This window comes from Phymastichus coffea, unplaced genomic scaffold, assembly GCF_024137745.1.
Source record: "Phymastichus coffea isolate CEN01 unplaced genomic scaffold, Cenicafe_Pcof_1.1 PCOF00111, whole genome shotgun sequence".
Classification (NCBI taxonomy): domain Eukaryota; kingdom Metazoa; phylum Arthropoda; class Insecta; order Hymenoptera; family Eulophidae; genus Phymastichus; species Phymastichus coffea.
The window spans coordinates 1-17,033 of NW_026706922.1; the positions used below are offsets into that span (position 1 = coordinate 1).

Here is a 17,033-nt window from a genome sequence, read left to right on the forward strand (position 1 = left end):
GTGCTCGCTTGTTTTCGCTCTTGCGAAAAGAAAACCGCAAACCAGTCGATCCGCGTCATGGGAAAATCAAATGAGGGTTTTTTTTTTAACATAACCGTCAAATAATCGGAATGGAGTAACACACTGTTTTTACTTTTGCGAAATCTGCCGTTCGACCAGACCTATCGTAATCGGATTCATTTTACAGTTACGATACGCCTACGACGATGCCGCGCAAGCTGCAATTACCCTCGAAAGGACAGGAGCGACCTGCATTTTGAATACGATAAGATCATAACTGTAGTCTTCGTTCTCCGCAACGGTCTCTTAATTAATAAACGCAAGCAGCCATAAAGTCAGCGACGTGGAGAATTTCGCGGGAGCCCATAGAGCGCGCGAGTCTCGCTCGTTCCGCGCAAACGAGATTCTTCCGGCGACGACGTGCTACGTGACGGGAGACCGCGCGTCACACTGCTACGCGTATCGTACGTACGCGCGTTGGTCTCGCCCGCAAGGTCGCCTCGCGCAGCGCTCATTTTCGCTCGCTCGCTCGCTCGCCAATCAATCCAGATTGCAGATGTACGTACACGCGATGTTTAGCTGACAAACCTCACGTACGCGCGTTTTCTCTCTCTCTCTCTCTCTGGCGTTTGTTTGTTCTTTTTTGTTTTTGCGCGCGGCCGATCGCCGGGTTCGTTGCACGCGAGCCTCGACGAGGGGGATTCTTTTGTTTTTTGTTTTCTTCTTTTTGCGCACGAAACACCAGAAGTTTGACGGAAACTGTGCTCCGCTCTGTCCGCGCGAGAAGGAGTCCATTGTAACGAACAAAAGAACGGCACGCAGAGGAGAGAAAGAAGCTGGATTCGTTTATTGGCTCGCTTGGTCTGCGCAATCTGCGCAACGCTTACGCAACCGCGATTTGATAATCGGGCACAGAGAGAGGTGTATTCACCTTTTGACTTTTCGCGCGGCGGGCGACTTGACCTTCCGGAATCCAAGTGGAAAGAGAGCGAAGGATGCGGCGCGCAGGGTAATAGCTGATCGAGGACCAGTTGAGGCGCGTCGCCAATTCAGCTCACGATCGAAAGCAAAAGGCGGCGCTGTCGGGAAAAGGAACGAGCGAGCGAGCGAGGTGCTGTAGGCATTAGACCGCCTGGTTTGTGATTCAAGCGGCGAGGTGACGCGCGCGTGCACGTTGTCTAGGATGGTCCTCGCACGAGAGCAGCCACACGCAATCCAAACTCACTGCCGTGCGCGGCCTTTCTTCGGGACAATGACCAGCCATAAATCGCGCCGCTCTTTTTTTCAACTCGCTCTGCCGAGCGATGAGTGTGGTTTGCGTAACGCGACGACGCCGGTATATGACGTTTTTGGCGCGCTCGTAAGTCACGAGATGGCCCGTGGTCTGCCGGATTCGGGATTCGGTCGAGAGCGCGGAATAGTAGGCCGATCGCGATAGGCGACGGCGATCAGCACTTCTGGCACATTTCGGATCGAGATTAGTTTTATCTGGTACGAGCCGCGACAAGCGGACGTTGCTCCTCTGCGTGACTCTGCTGTCGTCGCGCGTTGCGCGATCGCGAGGCAAGAGGTCGACGTACCTGCGCGCGCGCGCGCCTCTCCGCTCGTTTTTTTGTTTTTTTGTTTTTTTGTTTTTTTTGTTTCTTTGTTTCTTTTATTCCTTTCTTTGTTTTTCTCTCCGCAAGGCCTCTTTGTCTTTCCGTACGGATCCGAATCGTTCGAGAAAAAGAAATCCGTGGAGGATAGGACGCGCGCGTATAACGGTAAAAGCTAGTCGGAGAGCCGTGAACTGGGTCGTCGCGAGTGAGGCTTTCCACGCAGCGGGATCTTTGGCGTGCAGTCGCTTCGGACGGGTCCGAGAAGGACTAACCATCGCTTGCTTTTTGTGGCTTGTTGCAGAGGTGGAGTGCGAGGTGTCGAGCCAAGTGGGAGTACCAGCTGCAGGCGATCTGGGGTTGTGAGCATACGCGAGCTGCACCTCGCGCTCTGGAAGCCCTGGAGTGCCCTCAGGGACGCATCCCTCAATGGCACTCTGCTGCAAGGCAACGCACAATACTTCACGCCGCTCAAGCGTATCCTTTTTGCCTTCGTTTTCAAGCTCGATCTTTATGGACCGCTCGAGCTTGTCGTTTTATTGACTTTGGACAAACTTTCCTCGATGCGCTCCTACGTTTCGAGCTTTAACGACTCCATTGTTTACAGCGCCAGTTGCCTAATGGTTATTGCTGCGGCGGGTTTCGCAAACAGAAAAAAGCACAAACACGAATAAATTCAAGAGAGACAGATGCAAGTTTGCTAATGGAATGGAGTATATCAAACAGTAATTTGTTGCGGATACTCTCTCTTTCTCTCACGCTCTCGCTCGCTCTCTCCTCTTTCTCTCTCTCTTGAAAATATTAAAAATACATTTTTTTTATTATATATTACAACAATGGAAAAGGATTCTTACTTCGTTTTCTTTCTCAATTTAAATAGCGTACTGCTAAATCTCTAGTTATTTGCGCAGTACACTTAGCTCAACTTTAATTATATCGTTTTATACTTTGTTATTATATTTATCTTTATTTTTATCTTTACTCTGCCTTTGCCTTTTATTTTATCTTACTATTGTACTTTTAGTTATCTTAGCGTGTCGTTTTTTTAAATTCGTTACACATCTTTTAACTTTATTTGTAAATTTTGATTTAAAGTGTTTTGACTTTTATTGTCGCTACTCGTCGACAAACAATATCACGTATTACCTAAATAAATTCATCTCACTGCTCACGATTTGATTAGCTTCATTTTTTATCTCTCGTTCATTGAAATCTCGTATTATTGAAAACCGCCAGACGGGGTTCTACCTCATTGATGCATTAAAGAACTATTCTATTCTATCTCTGTCTCTCTCGCTTTCTTGACTTTTACCGCGAAAGTTGGGAAGATTGGAAAGCATGTATTTCGAGTTAGGAAAGCGCACACACGCGACTTCTCACGATTGATTTCTATCGATACAGCGACGGAGACTGAGAATTTCGCGGAATGATTCGTCCGAGTGGACGCGGGAAGGGAGGATGATTTAACCGCGTAATAACGCAGCACCGCGCAGTCGACCGTAGAACGTAATAATTTTCCTTGACTGAGATGATGATGACGACGACAACGACACGCAGTAGACAGCCGCACGGCGAGGAGACGCTGAGATTGTCGCTGCCAGCGCCCGAATTAGAATTGGGCACGCCACCACGGCTCTGTTACCCACTTGTCATCTTCCTCACGCGCACCGACACCAGAGAGTTACATCCCGACGAGACGGTGAGATGAGCAATATCGTCGAGTCGGAGCGCGACGATCGACGATCCGGGCGCATCGCCGGCCCGCGACGAGCCGTTCGCTCGAGCTTCGTCGGACGCGACCGTTGCGCAAGTGCGCGCCATTAATTAGAGCGTGATTCCGCGCGCCCTTGAAAACGAATAAACGAATAACGAGCAAAGGATCGATCAGTTTCGTAACTCGTCTTTTCGGCGAATCGAAGGCTCCAGAGGCGATTGGGCAAGAGGTACTAATACGTGTGTTGCTGTGTTGGCAGGTTGCGCTGGTGAATGTCGTTCACATTAAGGATAGCGTGTGCACGCTGCCGACCTCGATTCTCGCTCAGTATCTGAAGCAGGCTAACGGACAGTTGTCCTGCCTCAAGGTAAGCTCTCGTCCCGTCAACGAAACGCACTCGCGCTGCACATGCGCCGCACGCGCGCCCGTTCGTGCCTCTTCTTCGTCTTCTTCTTCGTCTTCTTCTTCGTCTTCTTCTTCGTCTTCTTCTTCGTCTTCTTCTTCGTCTTCTTCTTCTTCTTCTTCTTCTTCTTCTTCTTCTTCTTCTTCTTCTTCTTCTTCTTCTTCTTTTTGACGCCCGCATGCGCGAACGACGAGCAAGGCACTAGTCCAACGACTGTCGCCTTGTCTCGGAGCCGACCTTGTCGTTCCCCGTGACGCACGGATACTGACGACCACGACGACGACGGAGCGCCAGCTGGACGGATACGAAGAGGAGGGGAACGGACGAAAAACCGTCGGTTTTCGTCTTTCACTTTCGGATTGGCTTAACCTCGCGAATGCGCTTGTCCTCGGACGCAACGCGCGTATGCAATTCTGGAAGCGAAAAGCCCCCTGGGCTTCGGAAACAGCGTTAAACGGATGGCAAAGCTATTCTTTTCCGCGCCAAAGTCTGTCTCGGCAAGTCGTTGTCGCGAGTTCGACGACTCGCGGCGATAAACGCGTCTGGCCAAATTCATCACTTTCTTTCTCCGCTATTCTTTCTTTTCTTTCTTCCTCCCACTGTCGAACGTGGCGCCACATTGAAATCAGAAGCTCGCTGTTTTATTATTATTTTTTTCTCTGGCGAAACGTTCAAATTTGAATTTCAAAATATCACTTTCAGTTTGCGAGGACGAGAAAAACACGAGGAATATCAATCAAACGATTTTTTTCTTTTTTTTTTCTTTCAATTTTTTCGTTCCACGCGCATACAAGTGTAATGTCATTTTCCTCGTTCGAGGAGCCCATTACGCAAATTTATTTTGAAAAGCAGAAGACTTGAAAAGCGTCGCTTGTCGCCAGAAATAGACGTTGAATTGCGAAGCCGACTGTTGAATAAAAGTACAACGATGGTTGTGTCGACTTGCCGCGCGCTCGACGAACGCCTGCAAATTCGCTAATGAGCGAAGGAGCGTTATGATGACCGCCCGGCCCGGATAAAGCCCCACTCGTCACACTAAAGTCGCGCGTGTCCTCGACTGTTCACAGCAATTGTACCTGGCGACGGGCAACTCGACCAACTACGACGAGATGGGCGTATCGTCGGGTCTGGGGCCGGCGTTGGCGCTGGCCGAGCCGTGCCCGAACAACGGCAGCAACACGAGGGACGCGCTAGTGGCGTCCGGCGCCGGCGACAGCGAGGGCTCCTTGTGGAACAGCGCCGGCGAGCAGCTGTGCGTGGTCTGCCAGTACTTCCCGCTGTCGCGGGCGTTGCTGCCGTGCCGACACACCTGCATCTGCGCCTCCTGCTTCGGCAAGCTCGATCGCTGCCCCATGTGCCGCAGCCCCATCAAGAGCTACTTCTGCATTCGCGGCGAGGAGTACATGCCGCCCGAGAAGGAGATCAACTCGTGCAAACAGCGCGCCAGGACGCAGGCGTCGCACTGGCTGCACGACTGGAACGATCGGCTGACGGATTTTTTGGGATTCACTCGGTAGAGAGATGCCGCCACTACGACAACGACGACGGCGACGACGACATTGTGATTCTTCTTTGATTCTTTTGCTTTTCCCTTGTGATTTTTACCGTCGAGACTACGAGCCAGCTGCGTGCGTTGGATTTCACATCTGATCCCGATTCTTCTTTTTCTTTCTGACTTTTCGTATTTGATTTCATGTTCCACTGATTGATCTCTGTTTCGAAATTCTGCGTGCAAACGAAAATCGCCCCGTCGAGGAAGTAAAAATCCAGTGTGAGATCGTCGTTAACGATGCGTCCCTCGTCGAGGATTATATTGATTAACGACTCACTTGACTTTCTTCTATTTATTATCGAAAACTTCGTCTAGCGTTATGATCGTCTTTTACGTGCCAGTTTGACTATCTCGCGTATAACGCTGACTCCTTTGTGTTTATTATTGTCAATTTTTTTTTGTATCATTGACTTTGGCTTAACGTCGTTTTGCATATCGTCACTCAGACACACACCCACCCACCCACACACACCCCACACACCCACACACACACACACACACACAGACTAGGACTTGCCGATGTCATTCCTCGTTCGTAAGGACTCGTCAAAGTGGTGACTGATAAGACTTTTTCTTTCCCTTTTTATTTTATTTTTTTTTTTTTATAAATGTTTGCTCTTCTTTTTTTTCTTTTGTAATCGCATATGAATGATGACCGTCCGTAAAGTATTTTTCCCCACACTGCGCGAAAAGTGGTAACTGTGCGCCCTCGTAGCAGGAGGTATAGAATCGCTCACAGACTAGAGTAAAGTATCTCGGGCATGCTCAAATCCTGACGGCTCGAGCGGTAAAACAGCGCGTCGTGTGCCCACGAGGCACTTTACTTTTCCCATAGCGTCAATGTGGTTCTTTGTCGTCTGTTGAGGGTGTAACATCGCCTCTTCGCGGGGCTGTGTGGAAAACGATTATACGCAATACAGGAGTACAAGTAGGCAAACGCACGGTGCATATTTTGCCGACTATACTCCCTAGTAGCGTAAATATATTATTCAACGAAGGAGCGACCAATCGTTGGCTTTTCCCTTTTGAACATTCTCAGAGTTGGCACAATCAATGTTGCTGCCTATAAATTACTTTTGCGATCACAAGCGCGTTCAGTAAACAATACGATGGCGTGTTCTTGTGAAAGCTTTGCTCGTTATATTTTTTAATTGTACAATTGACCATTATTTATTGTTAATACGCTTCGAATGTCGTAAACGAAAAAAAATAATCAACGTTCATATGAAGTGTTTGGACAGCTGCGAGTAGCGTACGCGTGCGCCTTTTCTGTATTTATTATAAGTGCCAAATTTAATTCTCAATATAGGATCGTAGGATTTGAAAGATGCACTGTAAATATGCCACTTAAATCCATATTTTTTTCTCTTTATTTTATAATCTGTAGACTTTAAATTTAAATTTAATCTATGTCAAACGAATGCTCGTAGCTATGGGACACTTCTAATGGAGCAAGTGAATGTAATAATTTTTTTTGTATTCTTTAATTCTCATATTTAAATGCTGCACTTGCAAAAACCAAAAAAAAAATGTCTGTATTCATTTGACGTACCATGATAATCTTCTATTTTAAATCGTCATTTTAAAGAGATTATTGTACTGCATTTATAAAATTTAAAGGAAGCACGAATCGTTTGATCAAGGTGTATGAGAGGCCATTTTATAATATTTACACCTCAAATTATAATATACAATTTTAAAAACAAAATAAATTATAGTAAGTGAGAGAATGAGCGATCAAATACAATCACTTTAATTAAACCAACGTTTAAATTGATTATAGCTGAAATATTATCGTATTAAACCTCATTGCATGTACTCTTTCATCAAGTGTTTTCATTCTATTGAGACAAAATATCTTGTGAATTCTATGCTTATAAAGGTACTCTTGACTTTCTCCAAGTTTCTTCTTCGATCTCGTCTTATATGAGAACGTAGGAACGTAAGTCTATCAAGGAAAAAAAAACACTAAATAAAACACGTAATGAAGAACGTAGAAAACGTAGAATGTAACTTAAGATTTAAAAAACAAAAAAGGAGGAATTTTAATGATAAGTTGTAAATACACAGTCTGTGATAATCCTGATTAAAAGCTGTATAGTGGACGAATGTTGCTCGGATGGAAGAGGCTTTTGCGATTATTGAAATTGTAGTAATGATTTTTTTAAGATCGTGACTCGCGAGCCTGATATAATTTTATTATTATTATTATTATTATTATTATTATTATTATTATTATTATTATTATATATAAATATGAAACTTGCGCTGACAATTCGAACGGAGTAGAATGTCGAAACACTATTAACTAGCCTTATTCGTAATCTCCAGTAATGTTTGCAAAGTTTTATTACTTGAGTAGCGAAAAAATAAAAAGATGTCTCAGCAAAAGCCATAGATTATTTGGCTAAATTGTATATATTATACATTCATTGTAGCAGCTAAGGCCTATGAAGTCAATGTATTTTAGTAGAACGAATTTAATTATCGAGTTATTAATTTATGCAGTAAGCATAATATTCCAGTGATGCAATAAAAAGAAAAAAAAACAACACATTACCCGTATGCAAGGACTTGTACATAATTTATTTAATAAAGAGTGTCGTTCCTAAATATTTCACCGTCTCGTTATTTCACATTAATAATTAATATAAGCTCCTACTACATAAACACATAGTGCTGTAAAATTTTGAACAACATAGGAATGAAGCTTTAGATTAATTTTACATCATTTGAAAGAAGATTTTTGTATTATTTATTGTTATTAAATATAAATTGATTTATGTCATAAGTACTATACCATTTATTTCTTCAATAAGTTAAACTTTCTTTTATAAAAATGTATACTATAGACATATTAACTTTAATCAGTCTTTAAAACTTAATAGTTATATCACAGACCTAACAGTTTGACTATAACTATATAAGGACACAATCTGGTATGAAGTTCAAGATAAACTTTAGCTCTTTCTCCAATTCAACTCTTTTCTTTTGTAAATTTTCATCAGTGCTATCAAACTGATGTGTCATTTTTGTTAAACAATGGTGTGTTTCAGTGAAACACTTTTGCACTCTTAAGAGTTTTGAAGGACAATCTTCCAATAAACGTTTTAAACTAATATGATCATGAGAAATTTTTAAAAAGTTTAATCTGTCCTTAATTATGTGCCTTAAAAGATAGATAAACCTTGCTAACTCTGCTAAAGCATAATCTGATAGTGTTGATCTTTCTGTATTTTCACAAGTATCCAACACTGTACTCTGAAACATAAAAAATGAATGAAAATAATGGAAATGAATACAAACACAATTTTCATTTTTTAGTTTTATCACCATCCACGTATGAAATACATGACTTCTTCTTGTCCACTTCATATGTGTGTCCAACATTGATGCTGTTTTTTCCATTTCTTTTAATTTTTCATGAATATTACTTCCTATTACTTGTTTGTCATCTCTACTGGTAGCTATTTTCTTTATTAAAGCCATTTCAGAGACACTTAAGTGTGGTAATCCACTAGCAGTGATGCTGGCAGCATGAACTTTAGTCATTAGTTTTACTTTTTCACAGTATAGCTCTGAAATAGCTTTTATGTTGCCACTTAGCTTGTTTGTCTTTTGCAATAAACTGTGAATTTGATTTTGTATTGATATTAGTTCGGCATCTTCAGATTCTGTTGGCTGTGAAATTAAGTAAAATATATCAAACATATCGTAAAGAATAATACAAAATTTTAAATACAGCACATACCAAATCAGCATTTACTTTAGAAAATTCTCTACCCAGTGAACTATTTAATAATTTTAATCTTACAATATTCTTCAGAACATCATACTTTGTAATAATCCATGCCAATGCAAGTAACAATGATTTACTGTTGGAATTCTTTGGTGTATTCGAAGTACTGTATATATCCACTAGAGGGTATTGTAAATATGACAAACGTAATTTAGTTCTTATACATTTATCTGCAAATAATTGATCATTTATATTTATTCATCAAAAAATGCATCAAAAAATTATTTATTTTTCGTGGACTTAAGGTGGCCATTTAAACTTACCAAATTCGGCAAATGAAATTCTGTCGTTGATTTGCGATAAAGCGAAATGTGTAAGTTTGTCCAAAGTAGTCCAAAATGCGTCAATCTACGATTGTTTTTTAATAATAGAAAATTTAACGAAAAAATATCTTAACCTCAAAGCGAGATTACACTCTAACGCAAATACTTACGACGGCGTCCGAATCGTTGTCATATTTCGCCAGTCGGAAATGCTCTGGATTCAACGTACTGTCCACAGTGTCATTTAAATATTTACAAAGAAGAGTAATAACTTCTTTGATGTCAAGCATAATTTTTTTATCGCGTAAACAGTTGCAACCGCAATTTTAAATCAAATATCAAATCTCTTTAAAAATGCCGGAAAACCAGATGTTGCGCGACAGTCTCGCCGTCTGGTGTCAAGACCGCGCATCTTAAAACACACAGTGCGCCAACTGTTTGAATAATCGTAATGGAAAGCAAATTGAAGTCTGATGCGTCTCTCTTTATTGCATAAATTAATTCGCGATACAGAAGTCATCGGTCACATGAGATAAGCATTCATTTCCTTACGAAAATAGAAAATATTTATAAGAATAATGTTTCGATAAGTATTTACTTATTGAGGTATGACTTGGCGAGATACTACAAAATTGAGATTATAGCATGCTTATGTAGTTAGTAATGATACTTGCAACAATATAAAATGCACAACGTTTTTCTGGTAGCCTCGGCGAGTATTAGTATAAACATTTATCACGAGAATATCATTGTTACAGACAATAGAAAGTACAACGTTTCATTTACGCAGGGCAATGTGTATAGATAATATGGAGCAGCGGTGAATTTCAAGTGACGCCACCGCCATTGTTACTAGCGAATATAATCTCCGAGGTCTCAACCACGCCAAAAGACGATATGAAGACGTTGAGGATGGTCACCAGGAAAATCGCAATGACCGTCCAATTGTTGGCTCTGTTAGCTTTGCACATCTGGTCGTTGTCCTTGACGTTGTAGCGGCTGTTCCAAATCAGTCCGATACCGACGACCACCTGGAGAAAGAGGCTCAAGCCGATCATGGCCAGCGACGGGTAGTAATAGGGATGGCGTCCGCTGCTTTGGAGCACGTAACGGAATTGATTGGCGTTCGCCGATATGAGCGCCAAGTCCATCATACCCTGGGCTATCGTCTTCTTCTGCTGGTAGACGTTCACGTCGGGCGTCGGCTGGCTGCCGTTGCCGCCGGCGAAGCTCGGGAACACCGGCGTTTCGGTGGCTGGCCTCTGACGCGGCGACGCCGGTCCCTGCGAACACAACCGACGCCTTATCGTTCGCCCACAGCCGGATGCGGAGATATTTGTCACTCAGCTGCCGAGAACGAGCTTCTTGCAAAATAATCGATCGCCGATCTTCAGCGCGCTCGATTTACCCTCCTAATCTCTGGCCCTAGTGACCTTGATCATCGGACAGGCGTTAATCATGAACGGTCTTTCGATTAAAAGCCAACACTTAGTGCAGCTCAAGCACGAGCGACTTGGTAAACAACAAGCGTACATTTACGATTAACTTAACCTAGTGATGAACTAAAAGATAAATGTGCGCCAATTGTCAAGTTTGAAATTGCAAACCTGTCTGCGAATGAAACAGTTGAGCATTCTGCAGTTTTTCGAGAGCTCCATATTCGTCGCAATTAATTATACAAAACCGCGATGACGGCGCATTCCAACGCGATGACCGGAGAACTTTGAATCAATTCCCGTGACTCTACAACTATCGAACCGTGCGACCGACGAGCGAATGACACTTTGCGAAGAAAAGAAAAGAAAACGGAGAATAGATAGACTGTACTAACAAAAGTAATCACCGTGGGCTTCTCGTCGTCCGAATCGGTGATCAACCCGTCATCGACACCCGGGTAATGCTCTCTGTGTCGGTGATTGTGGCGATGCGCTTCGGGATCAAACACCTCAACGTCTGTGTTGATGTTGTCGGTATCCAAGTGACGGTCTTTCTCAAGGGTAGTGCTCGTCGATTCCGCGACGATCGATGGCGAGACTCGGCCGTCCATGCGCTCGGACGACAATTCGTCGTCGTCGTCGACGTCGTCTGCGTCGTCATTGTTACCGTTCGCAATTCCATTCAGATCGTCCATGTAGAGCACCACATCTTCTTCGTTGGCTTTCTCGATGGACACCTTCGCTGTCGTCATCGTCGTCATCGTTTCCTTTCCCGTTTCGCTCATGTTTCCTTCGCGAGATTAACAACCTCGTGGACCATTCGTTGGCCATACGAAAGAAAGCGAGAATCGATCACGCGCGATGAATCACTTTTCGACACTGCTGCGCTTTTTGTACTTCGCCGTGGAAATAAAAAAGATAAAAAGAAAAATTAAATAAGTCGGGCAAACGCTACAACCTCGTTGTTCCGCTCGAGTGCTACCCTTCGCGCGTGAAAAGAATTCCGCGATGCGCGTACGCAGACAGGCGGCGGCGGCGACTATAGTCGATCGAGCACCGACTCTGCTACTTTTGTTCGCTGCCCCCGTGCGAACCTCACTCTTTCGCGAGTTTCGGCTTGGGCCTTGGGCCTCTGGTGCCTTTTTGAGTCCCCCGCGACGAATGATTCGCTTTTTGCCAGGGGGTTTTCCGAAACGCGCCAAAGTCGCGAGTACGATTTCGTACGAAAGAGGGCAGAAGACCGTAAAGGAACAGAGAGCGCAGCTGGCGAGCCGAGCGCGGGGCAAGTTTGTCCGAGACTGTTTGAAAGTGCGTCGATTAGCCGCTTGCCTCCGCGCGGACTTACTCATGGTACTCGCGTGTTTGTGTGCGCGATGCCAACAGACGGAATCTCGCCAAGGCCGCGGGAAGGAGAACGCGCCGCGTCCGATGATGAGACGCGAGCGAACGTGGGCGCGATATGCATCTGCGTGCAGCTTTCGTTCGTCTACGGTGCGCAACTGGTCGAATGGCTTTGTTTCTGGAATGGATTTCGCCCGAGAAAGGGAAGAGCGCGCGCGGGCTACGAGTCTAGCGGCGTTATTTATCGTCGCACTCGGCTGACGCTCACTCGAGCGTCACTACTCGCGAGTCGGCAATTTCGCGCAGCATCGCGCCAAGGCTTCTCGCCGGCGAAGCCGTGACGGCCGAAAGGGTACGCGAAGAAAAGGCGAGCGCTTGACTCACAAAGGAGCGCGCGTTACTATTTGCTTAATTATCGCAGCGGTTGCGCGGGCTCGTTACATCTTTGTTTCCGCTGCCTTTGTCGCGCACGGCGAATCAGCGAATTTCATCGGCGCTCGTCGGGACAAAGGTACGGAGGAAAGGCGCGCTCGCCGATCGGTCGCGTCGGTCGCGTCGGTCGCGGCGACGTCGCCAATTTCGCTATCCGTACCGAGCTGAGCCTCTCGTCTCGCGTGTCTCTCTCTCTCTCTCTCTCTCTCTCTCTCTCTCTCTCTCTCTCTCTCTCTCTCTCTCTCTCTCTGGCGTGCGCGCGGCAACGAAGCCGCGAATGACGTAATATCGCCTGCTCGCGCGCGCGCAAGCTCCGCCGAGTATTGAACTGTTCGCCTGGTCGTCAAGTAAACAGCGGAAGCTCGGCGAGCTTGCACCGCGGCTCGCAGTGTCGCGGCGTCGTCGGCTTCCTCTCCTCGGTCGTGCCGAGCAGCGACTCGGCGGCGGCGATTAGCCGGCGACAATCTCGGCCGGCACGCAAGCGGCGCGTGCGTTCGAGCTGCCACGATAAGACGCGCCCGAGCGAAAACAGCATGGGAGAGCGCGGACGCGTGGAAGCCGGCCGCGGTGGCGAGCACGGGCCGATAACGGCTCCTCCGCGGTCGCAGCCGCGTTATCTCGCGAGCGCCCGTGCTCGATAATGCCGCGGAAGTGTTGCGCGCACTGCCCGGGAAGCGCGAGCCGCGGCGGCGAGCCGATACGCGAGCACGCGTGCGCGCTGCCCGAGCGCGTCGCTGGCGCCGAGCCCGTGCCGCGCTCGCGACCGCGCGGCCACCGCTGCAAGGGCCCGAGGTCCGCGAGCAGCGACCGTCGCGGAGATGAGCGACACCGGCAGCAGCAACAGCAGCAACAGCAGCAGCACCAGCAGCAGCAGCAGCAGCAGCAGCACCAGCAGCAGCACCGGCGTCGGCGGCAGCCGTCGAGCTCGTGTCGCCAGAGATTCGCCGTTGCCAGAAAGCTGCACGCGGAGAACCTGCAGCATCAGGACTTGCCGGACAGAGTCGACGACGCGATCTTCGTCCAGGACAAGAGAGCCGAGCAGCCGTGCACGAGCGAGGCCGTGGAGAGGTGATTCGCGAACGAGGACGACCGAGCTGCTGTGTTGCCGAGCGCCTTTGTTCTTGTTTCTTTGCCGCGGCGCAGATAGAGTCGCTCTCGGCCGGGAGGCACGACGATAACGCTTAATTGAATGACGCTTATCGTCGCCTCGCGCGATCATTTTTCTCCCGAGCCGATAAAGTGTCGTTGGCATGCGAGCGATTTGGCGCCTATCGCGTCGGCGCGCGCAGCTCGCCTGCCGAAAATAGCCTGACCGCTCTCGCGTGTTGCGACGTAGGTGCCCATCAATCGTCCCGGGGCGACTGCACGAGCAGCGCGGCCCGGCGCTGGGCTGCAAGAAGCCGGCGACGTACATGGACTTGGCGATCTGCTGGGAGACGCCGGTCGACGCGTCGTACGAGCCACGCCGCGCCGCGCACGTCGACGGCTCGGACGGCGGCCCGGCGCCGGCGATATTCGCGCTGGTCTCGCACGAGGACTCGCGGCTGGACGTGAGGGCCGGCCGCATACCCGGCCGCCGGGAGGACGAGCAGGTAACCACCCCCTTGGACGCTGAGCTTTGATCTGTTGGCCGAGGAGCAGGAGCGAGTGACGGTGTCGCACGACCGAGCTGCAGGACGACGGCGAGGAGCTCTGCGGGCGGCTCGACTCGGCGGTGCGCCTCGGCGCGCGCTCGGCGTCCTGCCCGCGGAGGAGCGGCCGCGCCGGCGTCGCCAGGGGGCACGACGGGCTGCCGGCCGACAGGGGCCGCGTGCCGAGGCCGCGCACGCCCTACGCCAGGAGGTCGTTCTGCATCGACACGCTCGCGCCGCCCTTCAGCGTCGTTCGCGGCTGCAGGGACGCCGACTATCCGGAGCACTGGAGGCTCACCTCCATCTATCAGCAGTCTTACAGGAACCCGAGCAAGCTGCGCGAGGGTAGGACGATCTTGAGCTACGCTAGGCGTGGACGCTGAAATTCCTCGTTGTCCGCACGCCTACTACTGTTTCCTACTCGGATCTTCGCTCTTTCACGGACCTCTACGGACCTCTACGTTCTTGCAATACTCGTTAGTCGATTATTCACAATAAATTGGCGTAGACAAACCAACGACCAATACAGTCACTCGTCCCTCCTTTTACCCGTGATGTTGCTAATGTTGATGTAATGCGGGCGCGGGTCTTCCAGCCTGAAAATCTCGTCGAGGAGCAAGGTCTTCTCGAGGCGCTCGAGCGCCACCCGCTGCAGTCGGGCGAGGAGACTCGGGTAGGGCGCTATCACTTGCTGGAAGGCTTCCCTCGGCACGATCATTATCTCGCACGTCTCGATGGCCACGACGCTGGCGACGCGGTGCTCGTTCTCCATCACCAGGGCTATCTCGCCAAAGTAGGAGCCGTCCTCCAGGTGACAGACCTGCTCGCCTCGGTAGCGGGGCTCTCGCACTGGCGACGGGATCGAGACGCGAAGGCTCGGCGCCTGGCCTACCTCTTTGCCCAAGGAGGTGTAGACGGCAACGGTGCCGCTGCCGAGGAAGTACATCGCCTCGCCGGGCGTCCCGGCTTTGACTATCGTGTCGCCGGCCAGGTAGATCTGGGACCTGATGTAGTTGACGAGCTTGACGACGGCCGCCCGCGGCAGGCAGCTCAGCAGATCGACCGTGTCCAGCAGTTGCACGTAGGTGTGCAAGATCAGCTCCTGGCGGGCCGCGGCGGGGGAGAGGAAACGAGGCTCAGTGGCAGTGGCGAGCGGCGCTGCAAGTGGCGCTCGGGGGACGCACCTCGCGCAGCGGCTCGGACACCTGAGCGAGTATGCGCTTGTCCCCGTTGAAGTTCCTGTTGTAGCAGTAGTCGCAGTAGACGAGCAGCCGCTCGCGCGTGTCACGCGGCAGCTCCTTGAACTGCATGTACTCGTGCAGCTGCTGCAGCAGCTTGGTGCGCTCCTTGTTCGACGAGTGGAGGCTCGCCATCAACTGCAGGAACTGGGCTGCAAGGGCGCGCGGCGCTCTTAGCCGTTGTAGTCGCGGCGACGGGGCACGCACGCACGCACCGAGCAAGTAGATGAATCCGACTTTGCCGAGGACCGCGAGCGCCAGGTTCATCGCCATGTCCTCGGTGCTGCTCACGTCGAGGTAGTGCGCCGAGCTCACCAGCGAGGTCGTGGCGCGGTTCAGGCACAGGATGTACTTCTTCAGTCGCGTGTCGCGTTCCCTCATGCTCGCGCTCAGTATCCAGGACTGCCTGCGCATTCGTCGGCGCGTTCGTTGGCGCGTGAGAGAGCCGCGATGACGCGCCGGCAAAATTCGACTCGCGGACTCACGCGCTGGTGCTGCCGAACCTGCCGACGAGCATCGGCACGTAGTAGACCAGGCACGCCGACCAGTGCACGCTGATGGCCACTACGAGGCTCAGCTCGAGGATCTTGACCCGGTGGAACGTCAGGTGGTACGACTGCGCGGAGAGCCGGAGAGCTGCGTGAGCGTGCGAGCAGGGGGCGCCGGCTCCGGACGTCGGCTCGCCTCACCTTTTGCAAGTGGTGTACGTAGTGCAGGAGGTTGCGCATCCGAAAGACCTTCATGAGATTGAAGGCCGAGCAATACCAGTTGACGTGGTGGCGACCACGGCCGTGAGCCAGAAAGTCGAACAGCTCGACAGGCAGCGCCGACAGTAGGTCCAGTAAGAAGCTGCCCTTGAAGTATTTCCTGGACAACGGGCCCAATCATCGACGAGGTCTCCTCGAGGGCCAAGCGCCGATCGATCAGAGAGCTTCTCACCTGAGCACGACTCGTGGGTCCAGCGTGACGCTCTTGGTGCGAACGTCGTAGTAGCCCGTGAAGAAGGCCAGGCACACGTCGAACAGCAGCACGAAGTCGATGAGCAGGATGTAGGGCAAGCTTTCCATCTCCTCGTCGAAGAAGAAAGTATTGAGATAGGGCGTCATCAGTAGAGCGGCTAACGTGAACAGCATCATGGTCACGTCCCAAAAGTTTCTAGAAAGAATTTCGGGATTCGAGGAATCCTCGGGGCTGTCCCGGTTCGACGGAGCTCGCGCCGCGCGCCCTACCTCAGAGAGCTGAAGGGGTGAATCATGCGAGGGAAGTTTTGCAAGTGGTTGCTGATCTCGTACTTGACGGCGCTCGTGCTCTTCAAGCACGTCTGAGCGTAGTATTGAGTTGGCGACAAGATGCGCTTCCGCGTGAAGTAACGGTTCAGTCGCGAACACAGGTCACCACTTTTCATGTAGCTCTCCACTATATCCTCTTCGGGAGGCTGCCTGCAGACGTGCCTTATCACTGGCTCCTGTCGGTCGCGCAAGTGCTTTCGTCCAATCGACGAATCAAATTATTGCGGTAACAATGGAAAATTATCGACCTTCTGTTCGCTCGCCTCCAGACCTGGTATCAAACTCATCAGCTCCATTATCGATCGATTTTTATTTTACGAGCAATGCTCAACGACTATTT

General features: G+C 49.3%; 5 protein-coding genes across 6 annotated transcripts; 2 read left to right on the forward strand and 3 right to left on the reverse strand.

Moving 5' to 3' along the window:
- Positions 1-1,899: 1,899 nt before the first annotated feature.
- Positions 1,900-5,768, forward strand: LOC131670563 (cell growth regulator with RING finger domain protein 1-like; the record flags this gene model as incomplete). Its single annotated transcript, XM_058946257.1, is given in 6 exon segments — positions 1,900-1,928; positions 1,930-1,956; positions 1,958-2,066; positions 3,146-3,294; positions 3,569-3,676; positions 4,780-5,768. Coding segments are annotated over 6 exon segments (872 nt in total), but the record flags the coding sequence as incomplete, so codon positions are not given.
- A 2,272-nt stretch (positions 5,769-8,040) lies between these two features.
- Positions 8,041-9,626, reverse strand: LOC131670558 (tubulin epsilon and delta complex protein 1-like). Its single transcript, XM_058946247.1, has 5 exons — positions 9,497-9,626; positions 9,327-9,411; positions 9,016-9,233; positions 8,598-8,945; positions 8,041-8,525 (listed from the first exon to the last, which is right to left on the reverse strand). The coding sequence occupies exons 1-5, from the start codon at positions 9,614-9,616 to the stop codon at positions 8,184-8,186; spliced, it is 1,113 nt and encodes a 370-aa protein (XP_058802230.1). The 5' UTR covers positions 9,617-9,626; the 3' UTR covers positions 8,041-8,183.
- Positions 9,627-9,834: 208 nt separating this feature from the next.
- On the reverse strand, positions 9,835-12,040 carry LOC131670521 (ninjurin-A). 2 transcript variants are annotated; one of them, XM_058946182.1, is made up of 2 exons: positions 11,170-12,040; positions 9,835-10,609 (listed from the first exon to the last, which is right to left on the reverse strand). In XM_058946182.1, the coding sequence occupies exons 1-2, from the start codon at positions 11,545-11,547 to the stop codon at positions 10,154-10,156; spliced, it is 834 nt and encodes a 277-aa protein (XP_058802165.1). In that variant the 5' UTR covers positions 11,548-12,040; the 3' UTR covers positions 9,835-10,153. The 2 variants fall into 2 exon arrangements, with proteins under 2 accessions (XP_058802165.1, XP_058802164.1); XM_058946181.1 differs by having other exon boundaries at positions 11,158-12,040.
- Positions 12,041-13,162: 1,122 nt separating this feature from the next.
- Positions 13,163-14,585, forward strand: LOC131670557 (uncharacterized). The gene is made up of 3 exons (XM_058946246.1): positions 13,163-13,603; positions 13,872-14,127; positions 14,211-14,585. Exons 1-3 carry the CDS (start codon positions 13,176-13,178, stop codon positions 14,547-14,549), a joined length of 1,023 nt encoding a protein of 340 aa, XP_058802229.1. The 5' UTR covers positions 13,163-13,175; the 3' UTR covers positions 14,550-14,585.
- Positions 14,586-14,695: 110 nt separating this feature from the next.
- On the reverse strand, positions 14,696-16,989 carry LOC131670550 (potassium/sodium hyperpolarization-activated cyclic nucleotide-gated channel 4-like). The gene is given in 9 exon segments (XM_058946231.1): positions 14,696-14,986; positions 15,059-15,268; positions 15,351-15,556; positions 15,620-15,810; positions 15,854-16,020; positions 16,094-16,271; positions 16,344-16,559; positions 16,634-16,887; positions 16,942-16,989. Coding segments are annotated over 9 exon segments (1,761 nt in total).
- Positions 16,990-17,033: the final 44 nt, after the last annotated feature.

Bases quoted from the DNA above. Each gene is read 5' to 3' on its own strand.
- LOC131670558 (XM_058946247.1), bottom strand. From the start codon at position 9,616: ATGCTTGACATCAAAGAAGTTATTACTCTTCTTTGTAAATATTTAAAT. The intron at 9,412-9,496 runs GTAAGTATTTGC...AAACAATCGTAG, and splicing joins ACAACGATTCGGACGCCGTC to ATTGACGCATTTTGGACTAC. The intron at 8,526-8,597 runs GTGATAAAACTA...TTTATGTTTCAG, and splicing joins ATGTATTTCATACGTGGATG to AGTACAGTGTTGGATACTTG.
- LOC131670521 (XM_058946181.1), bottom strand. From the start codon at position 11,547: ATGAGCGAAACGGGAAAGGAAACGATGACGACGATGACGACAGCGAAG. The intron at 10,610-11,157 runs GTTAGTACAGTC...TTGTGTTCGCAG, and splicing joins AGCCCACGGTGATTACTTTT to GGACCGGCGTCGCCGCGTCA.
- LOC131670557 (XM_058946246.1), top strand. From the start codon at position 13,176: ATGCCGCGGAAGTGTTGCGCGCACTGCCCGGGAAGCGCGAGCCGCGGC. The intron at 13,604-13,871 runs GTGATTCGCGAA...GTTGCGACGTAG, and splicing joins ACGAGCGAGGCCGTGGAGAG to GTGCCCATCAATCGTCCCGG. The intron at 14,128-14,210 runs GTAACCACCCCC...ACCGAGCTGCAG, and splicing joins GCCGCCGGGAGGACGAGCAG to GACGACGGCGAGGAGCTCTG.